This window comes from Chenopodium quinoa, unplaced genomic scaffold (genome assembly GCF_001683475.1).
Source record: "Chenopodium quinoa cultivar QQ74 unplaced genomic scaffold, ASM168347v1, whole genome shotgun sequence".
Classification (NCBI taxonomy): Eukaryota; Viridiplantae; Streptophyta; class Magnoliopsida; order Caryophyllales; family Amaranthaceae; genus Chenopodium; species Chenopodium quinoa.
Genome location: NW_018742263.1, coordinates 3,263,725 through 3,273,178, shown reverse-complemented (window position 1 = coordinate 3,273,178; position 9,454 = coordinate 3,263,725). Strand labels below are relative to the sequence as shown.

Sequence of the window (9,454 nt, the reverse complement as noted above, 5' to 3'; positions counted from 1 at the left end):
GAAGCCTAGATGTAGGTCTTGGCTTATCTTCTTTGTGTTGTGCCTCAACCTTTCTAGCAGCCTTCACAACCTCTTCATAGGTGGAATAAGGTAGGAGATCCACCTTATTAGAGATTGGTTTAGACAACCCTTTAGTGAAACGGGCAATTTTGAGTGGTTCTTTCTCTTGCATATCACACACCAAACTGAGTTTCTCAAACTCTCGCACATAGTCATCAACACTTCGTTCACCTTGAGCTAGGCGAGTCAATTTGACATATTGATCTTGCACATACTCATGTGGAACCCAACGTTGTTCCATCTTCTTCTTGAGTTTCATCCATGACTCAATCTTATCTTTTCCTTCTCTTCTCCTCTTGGCCTTTAGATTATCATACCAAAGCCCAGCAAGCTTGGTTAACTTAAGAACCGCCATTTTACAACTCCTAGCATCATCATACTCCTTATACTCAAAGAGACTCTCCATCCTACGTACCCAATCAAAAAAAACTTCCGGATCACTAGAACCATCAAAGTCGGGAAGGTCTAGCTTGACACTTCTATCATCTTGGTGACCACGGAATTGTGATTCACCTTGGGTGGGTGTGGAATTTCCTAATTCCTCTAACCTTCTACCTTGTCTAAGGCATAGGTCCGCAATGGCATCCATCCTTGTTTCATGCTTTTTCATTTCGTCATGCATTTCTTGGAGTTTTCCAAGAATGTCTTTCATCACTTCGTGAGATGGTGAGTTGGATGAACCTGGAGTCATTCTCCAAGGCCTTGCTCTGATACCAACTGATATGTAAGTGGATTAGGATCGTTTTGGAGTGGCCTAATTCAATTAGAATCAAGTTCGTCACAAAAGAAAACAAGATAAACACTCAATGTAGAAGCGGGTTCTAAATTGCGTGTATGGTGGATAAACTTGACCAAACACAAAGTAAGGCTAGATTATCAAGCTTATACTAACTAAACACTAAGTAAAGAAAGTATAAGTTCGTGAAACACAAAGTAACACAAGAAATTCACAAAGAAAATCAGATTTTGTTGTTTTTAATCACTCTTGCCTAAAACGAATGGCAAGTGTTCTATTTATAGGAAGCTTTACAAGCCTTAAAGGAACTCTTCAACTTCCTAACTTACATGCCTAAAACAGAAGAAACAAGCTTCAATAAAAGCTTTGTAACTCCTTTTACATGCTTAAAAACAAAACTAAAAGCTAGGCATGATTCAAGCCTAGAATCACGCCTTTACCAGGCCACGAAAATGGCTGTTTATTTGAGGCCTTAATGGCAGCTATTACATGCATTCTTTGACAGAAAAAAATAACCCCCTAATCAAAGCTTTAAATGACTAAAACAAACAGCAAACAACTCATAATCATTCCCCACAAAAATCGCCATGAACCAAGCTTGTAACCCCCACTTAAATGTGGCTGTTTGAAACTCCTTGTGGCTGTTTGAAAGTCTTCTTGGATGCTCCTTTAACTGGTTACTTTGTCCCCTTTGTCCTCTTCCCATTTAAGGCAAGAAACAAAAGGATTCTTGGAAGAGAATCCCACGAAATTAGCATCCAAAGACTTGGACTTTTCGTGGATGAACAAAGCATGGACCGTAGCTTGAACTTCTTGGACTTTAGTTTGAACTTGATTGCTTGCTGCCATATCATGAAAACTTCAATGCTGGTAGCTGCATGTTTACCATCGCTACTGGTAAAGAATTTGTTGTTACTAGAAATGATATATGCGATGTGTTTTGCTTGCCTTTGAGTGATATTTGTGTTCCTGGACTTAATAAAAATTCTGAAAATGAAAGTGTAGATAAACGTATCATTCAGGCATGGAGATCTAATTATGGTCTTTCTGGTAAGAAACCTCTTCATTTGTCAAAATTGGAGTCTAGGATAGTTGATTTGGTTGATGGAGGGGAAGAATTTAAGAGGTGTTTTGTTCTTCAAGCTATGTGTAGCTTTTTAGCTCCTACTACTAATAGGACTGTTTCATTGAAGTTGCTGAAAGCTGTTGAAAAAGTTGATGAAATTAAAACTTTTGATTGGTGTTCATATGTTTTAAAAAAGTTAAAGAAGGCTGTTCAGAAGTATAAGGATGATGAAAATGCTCAAAATGTTAGTGGTTGTTTGCTGGCTTTGCAAATTATGTATTTTCATCGTCTAAATTTTCAAGGTGAAAAGGAAAGTAGTACTCTTCCTTTAATTCAACATTGGACGGATGTAAAGATTAAGAAGCGAATTAAGTTAGAGATCAAAGCTGGTGGTTATGGGCAGGGACCATTGGATACTATTACATATCCTGTGTCACAGTTTAATTTTAGGGGAACTGTTTTTAAGCCAGCTCCTACTTTGGGTTATGATAAGGGTCCTTCTACAAGTGGTACCACTGGTCGCATTGTTGCATTTGAGCTTCCAGAAGGTATTATGACCGATGAAGAAATTAAAAAAATTTCAACTGATGTAAGTGTTCTGTTTTCTTATATGTTTAGTTATTATTGCTTTTTGTTTACAAAAGTTATCCTTTTTGTGTACAAAAGTTACCCTTTTTGTGTACATAAGTTACCCTTTTTTGTGTACAAAAGTTACCGTTTTGTGTACAATAGTTACCCTTTTGTGTACAAAAGTTACCCTTTTTGTGTACCAAAGTTACCCTTTATTTGCACCGAAGTTACCCTTTAGTTGCATTAAAGTTATCTTCAATATTAAGTTAAAAGGGTTACTTTATTCATACAAAAGGGTAACTTTTTACATTTAAAAGGGTCAGTTTATGCATTTAAAAGGGTCACTTTTAGCATATATTTAGATTTCCTACTTATTTTATTATTTTTATTTGTAACATTTTTTTTTCATTGTTCATATGTTTGTAGGTTGTTCATGAAACGTTTCTTTTGTTTAAAATAAATATGGATGTTTTATTATTTGTTCAGTCAACTGGTTTTCAAACCTTGAATGATCTGATTACTTCTCGCAGAAGTGTTTCATTATCTTCTGATGATTTTGTTTCAGTTTCTCAAACTGAACTGCTACTCTCTGATCCTCATTATTTGAAGATTTTAGATGGTTTAATTGATGAGTGTAATAAAATGAAGTCTGTACATGATATGTTTCGCAGTTTTTATGAACCTACAGAAGGTAACAAAGATTTTGTTCCTGAAAAAGAACCTGCACAAGGTTTCAATGAAAATATTCCTAAGGATGATGACAATGGTCATGGAAAAAAGTTAATGAAGGCCTTAATGGTTCTGGACCTTCTGCTATCATTCCTGGTCCTACTCAAAATATTCCTGTCGGGCATATTGATCAAAATGAACCTCCTCGACTCAGAGCAAATAAATCTCTATGCTCTCTGGACTGTGGACATGTAGGTGTGCAGGTGCCTTTTGTAACTCTTTTTGTAAAGAGCAATGCTCGGATTTTCAAGAATTTGCCTCAGTTACATTTGGAAATTCTCGATTATTGTTTGCTGAAGGTTGTTTCAATGGATAGGAAGTTAAGTGTCCTTTTTTATTATAATTATTTTTTTATCTGTTTTTTTTCTTATATTTTTTTTAATGTTGATCTTATTTTTTATTGTTTCAGTGAAAGCCTTGTTACTTTTGGAATGAACTTTTTAATTCCAAGAGAAGACATGGTGTCCCTTGTTGCTCCACTCAGGATTCGATGGTGCGTTATTGATTGCTTCTGTCTGTATTTGAATGAGAAAGCATGTTTTCAGGCTACTGGTCCTCGGAAATTCTTCTTCGGTGTTAGGCAGAGTGTAAGTTATTTCATTCCTTTTTTTATATCTTAACACATTTACTTTATATATATATATTATTGAGATCTTATACTTTAATAGTTTTCATTCTTGCATGTTTGTGACAATATTGGCAAAGGTAACATATCTAGTGCTGTTAAGGATTTGCACGACATATGGGAAGGTTGGGTTAGCTATGAGAATCCAGAATGTAATATAATGGATGCTGATCTGGTATTTTTATTCTAAACTTAATGTAATAAATTTAAAAGAGTTCTCTTTATGATATGCTCTGTTTAAATCTCTTTAATTTTGTTGTTTCAGATCTATTTTCCTGTTCTTATTGAGAATCACTACATTTTGTATGTTATTGATCATACAAAAGAGTTGGTATATTATCTTGACAACATTATCTGGACTGATTCTGCTCTTGTTTATACAAAAGAATTGTGTTCAAAGATGGTATGTTTATGTTTGTTTTTTTTGTTATGTTACTGTTGATTCATTGTTTCCATTTTAACTTTTTTTATTTTAATGTATTCTAAACTTTTATATTTTATGTCAGTGTGTTCAAATGGGTGCTTTTCTTGGCAAAAGAAATCATCCAAAGAGTTCTCAGCTACCTTCTTATGGTTTTGAAGTTGTTGAGTTGGAATGGAGAAAAGAAAAAGTTGACAATTTGGACTGTGGGGTCTTTGTCATGTATCACATGCTCCATTTTTTTGGTGAATCGTTCAAATTCAATGATCTCAAAACAGTAATTATCTATATAGTTTATGTAGTTTTTTCCTTTCTAATGCTTTTATTAATTACATATTGATAATTTTTATTTTTTTTGCTGTTTTGAGATTAATGGAAGGAAATTTTTACGAGGAGAGATCTGTACCACACTGGTACTGTGTGATTTGAATGAATCTAGGAACGATGTGTTGTCAGAATTACACAAGTTCAATGAGAAGAAGAAAGATCATGCTTATGTCAATGGATTTGAAGAAAGATTAAAGGCTGCAATTGCTGCAAAGAAGAAGAGAGAAACAGAAGAAAGAAAAATGGCAGCAGAAGCAGAAGCAAAGGCAGAGGGAGAAGAGGAAAATAACAACGGAAAAAGGGCAAAAAAGCAGGCAAAAAAGTTTACTCCTTCTAAATAGTGAAATAATTGATAGTTGTTAGCTGATTAGTTCAGGGGGTTTTTTTAACAATGAAAAAACTTAATGTATGTGCATACATTAAGTTTAATGATATAATTAAACTTAGTTTAAAGTCTTTAGTTGTTTTTGGAATACTGATGTATGTGAATACATAAAGTAATTAAAAGGTTTATTTTTATGTTTTTTATGGGGTAACTTTTATGCAGAAAAGGGTAACTTTTATTTATAGAAAGGGTAACTTTTATTTATAGAAAGGGTAACTTTTAAGCAAGAAAAAGGTAGATTTTATTGTTAGAAATGGTAATTTTAGCAATGAAAAGGGTCACTTTTATGTAGAAAAAGGGTCACTTCTATTCATGAAAAGGGACACTTTTTTCTGTAAAATAAAAGGGTCAAGGGTTTTATGCATGAAAAGGATAACTTTTAGTGATAAAAAGGGTAACTTTTATTAACAGAAAGGGTAACTATTAGAAAAGAAAAGGTTGATTTAGTGGATAGAAAGGATAACTTTTATGCATGAAAAGGGTCACTTTCATGCATAAAAAGGTTTACTTTGTAGCATAAAAAGGGTTACTTTTGTGGGTAGAAATAATAAGTTTATACATGATAAGGTATACTTTTGTGGGTAGATAGTGTAACTTTTATGCATGAAAAGGGTAACTTTTATTGATAAAAGGGTTAACTTTTATTAATAGAAAGGGTAACTATTGCCAAAGAAAAGGTTGATTTAGTGGATAGAAAGGATAACTTTTATGCATGAAAAGGGTAACTTTTATGCATGAAAAGGGTCACTTTTATGCATGAAAAGGGTCACTTTTATGCATGAAAAGGGTCACTTTTATGCATGAAAAGGGTTACTTTTATACGTTAAAAGGGTAACATAAGTTGATGTGTTCCAATAATTAAACATGTGCTAATAAAAGTGTCAATCACATTTTCATTAAACTAGTCATAGAGTAAAAAAAACAAAAGAAAAATAGTTTAACAATACAAGGTATATTAATTTCGAAAAAAAAAATGTTCTAAAAAAGATCTTAAAAGAGTCGTAAGTTAGGTGTCTTTGATCCAAATTCTGAATTTGGAGGTGGCAGTGCTGGTTTTCTTTTTCTCTTGCTTTTTTCAAGTCCTCCTTTTGCTCTCTTGCTTCTTCCTTTTGTTACAGCCCTTTTAGGATCAAGAATTATTGGTACACATGTGCTTGTACTCGATGCTGAAGAAGCGTCAGTATTGCTTTGAGTGTTGTCTGCCACATCAGGAATGTTAGAAGCAGCTTCTGCACTTTCTTTCTGAGCAGCACTAGCAAGTAAGTCTTCCACTATTTTAAGACTGTTTCTGAAGCTTTCTTCCATAAATGCTCTTGTCTCTTCATTTTCTTGACTTTTTAAGATTAGATTGTAGTATTTCCTCATCATTGTTTGCCTCCATGGAATATATTGCTGTTTAGGATCCTGATTCTTCAACCTATCCCATGCCTCTGTTTTTGCAAACTTAGTCCATCTTTTTGAAACATACTTGTCTGGTATTCTTGTTACTGAATGCAAATGTAGAATTCTGATGCAATGATAACATAACCATCCAGATGCTTCAAAGTTTTTGCAAGTACACCATACAGTTTGGCTCTCTTGTATATAGTTTACTTGATGTGCAGACCATGGCTTGTCTTCTAGTGTTACTTGATAAAGTAGGCATTCTTCATTACTGCCTAACATTTGAACAGTTCTTTCCATAGAGTATCCAAACTCCTCTTCAAAATTTCTAAAGAGTGATAAAGTGAAAACCTGTACATCAAAATCATGTAGCTTCATTTAAATTGCCATATATTAGGTGTAATTTATGTACTTGTCAGTTAACTTTTTACCTGTGCGGCATGCTTTAGCATTCCAGATAGAGGCAATGAAGTGAATGCTATTGACTTGCTACAGGTAAACTCATCATATTTCTCTGTGCTTCTCCAACGATTAGTTGTCTTCTTAAATATGGTATAAAATTCTGTCAAAGTAGTTTCTTTACTTGCTCTGAATCCTATGGCATGATTAGTGCTTTCACTCCTTTGTGACGATAAGATCCCTGCTGAAAAGAAATCTCTACAAAGGGCAGGACACCATTTGTCTTTCAACTCATACACTCTTTTGTACCAAGAGTGTTCTGTCAACTCATATTTTTGCAACATTGCTTGCCACTTTGCTTCGAATTCTTGTTCTGTCACACACATCTTTAAGCACTGGTTGAATGCAAATTTGAATTCTTTGTCTTTTTTAAGAGCTCCAAATCTGGTTATGGCATTTTGCTCCAAATGCCATATACAAAGTCTATGTCTTGTATTAGGAATCACCTGCATTGAAAATAAAGGGGTCACTTTATGCTGTTAAAAGGGTTACTTTATGCACTAAAAAGGGTAACTTTATGCAGCTAAAAGGGTAACTTTATGTGAAAAAGGAAAACTTTATTGTCATAGCTCAAATCTGTAAGATGTCAATATAAATCTTTTACCTCCAGTATAGCATTTGCCATTGCTTGGTCCTGGTCAGTGAATATTGAAGTTGGTTTTCTATCCTCCATAGCTTTGAAGAAGGTTTGTAGTAACCACACAAATGAATCGGTCGTTTCATCCCCAATAAAAGCACAAGCAAACATACAATTATGCCAGTGGTTATTTATGCCAACAAATGGAGCACATATAAGATTATATCTGTTGGTTCTGTATGTTGTATCAAAGACAAGAACATCTCCATATATCCTATAGTCTTCTAGCATCATTGAATCTCTCCAAAAGATATTGCAAATTCTTCCTTCTTTGTCAAACTTCACTCTAAAAAAGAAGTTTGGATCCTCTGATTGTTCCTGACTTAAAATGTTCACTAAAGTTTGAGCATCTCCAGCCTCAATTTGTTCCATTCTTAACCTTGAGCAGAAATTCAGGTGATCTACAACACTATGGCCTATATTCTGTTCTCCTCCAGCCTCTGTAGCCATGTAATTGTAAGTGTCCATTGTAGTTAGACCTAAAGATTTCATTGTTTTGATTGTTACAACTTTTTCCTCTGTCATTTTTCTTTCAGAACGATGCAAATAATGCCACTGTGGCTTTGTTAGCTCGTGGTTATGCTGAATAACATGAGCCACCACCTCAAACTGTCCTTCTTTATTCACTTTTGCTCTTATGCATGCCTTGCAATTTGATCTTGTAATGGATACTTGTCTTGGCTTTCTTGTTTTTACATTTACATCCTCTTCATCAACCATTTCAACTAACTTTGTTTTCTTCTGACCTGAATGTCTCTTTCCCTCAGCAGAACACACATAGTTTTTTCTCAGTTACTATTTTTGTGTGTTGTTTGAATCTAGTTGTATGTTTTCTTATTGAAAACCCCAGTATAGCAGCATGTTTTTCATACAATTCCAAAATTTCTTCAAAAGTTTCTCTTACCACACCAACAAATGATCCTCTAAGATCTAAACCATAAGCATCAATTGGATTTGTATCTGTTATTTAATACAAACAAATCAGATAATAACCACAGGCAGCATAAAAAAAAGGGTAACATTCGTTTGAAAATAGGGTAACTTTTATGCATGAAAAAGGTAACATTTAGGCATTGAAAGGGTTACTTTTTGCATACAATCTGAATTTTCAGCATACAATCTGAGTGTAACATTTGAGCATAAATAGGGTAACTTTTATGCATGAAAAAGGTAACATTTAGGCATTCAAAGGGTTACTTTTTGCATACAATCTGAATTTTCAGCATACAATCTGAGTGTAACATTTGAGCATAAATAGGGTCACTTTTAAGCATGAAAAGGGTAACATTTAGGCATTCAAAGGGTTACTTTTTGCATGCAATCTAAAAAGTTCTGCATTAAATATGAGGGTAACATTTAGGCATAAGTATGGTCACGTTTATGCATGAAAAGGGTAACAATTATGTATTCAAAGGGTTACTTTATGCATACAATCTCAAAAATTCATAGAAATTACCTTCAGTTGCATCTGATTTGGTTGTTTGTTCTGAATTTGAATCAATTGATTTATTAGGAACCACTTGATTTTCTGCATTGTGAATTGCGTCTTCTGCATTCTCAATTGCTTCATCTGCATTATCGATTGCTTCATCTGCATTGTCTGGATTGTTGAATATTGGTACGAATTCATCTCCAAAACAATTAGTTTCTTCTTCTTCTATAATCGATCGATTTAAATCGATTTCAAATTCAGTCTCAATTTGCCTCTGTTTTTGTAGCAATTCGTGAATGAGATTTCTGCAATTTGTTGTATCGAAAGTCGAATTCTCCATTGATGATCGAATTCTGCAATTTGTAAGTTTTCTCACTTTCTTTGTCTTAATTGATGATCGAATTCTTCTATTTGTGCGTTTTCTCACCTTTTTTTTTCTCCTCGATTGATGATCGATTTCTGCAATTTTTGCGTTTTCTAACCTTTTTTCTCCTCGATTGATGATCGTTTTCTGCAATTTTTGCGATTTCTCACTTTCTCTCTCCTCAATGGATGATTGATAGCTGCTTTTCTCACTTTCTCTCTCCTCCATTGTTGTTCTGCGTTTTTTTTATTTTTAGGTAT

At 34.0% G+C, this 9,454-nt stretch overlaps 1 protein-coding gene across 1 annotated transcript; it reads right to left on the bottom strand.

Moving 5' to 3' along the window:
* Positions 1-5,909: 5,909 nt before the first annotated feature.
* Positions 5,910-9,170, bottom strand: LOC110683491 (protein FAR1-RELATED SEQUENCE 5-like). The gene is made up of 6 exons (XM_021859879.1): positions 8,916-9,170; positions 8,496-8,550; positions 8,303-8,358; positions 7,366-8,154; positions 6,734-7,207; positions 5,910-6,653 (listed from the first exon to the last, which is right to left on the bottom strand). Exons 1-6 carry the CDS (start codon positions 9,168-9,170, stop codon positions 5,910-5,912), a joined length of 2,373 nt encoding a protein of 790 aa, XP_021715571.1.
* Positions 9,171-9,454: the final 284 nt, after the last annotated feature.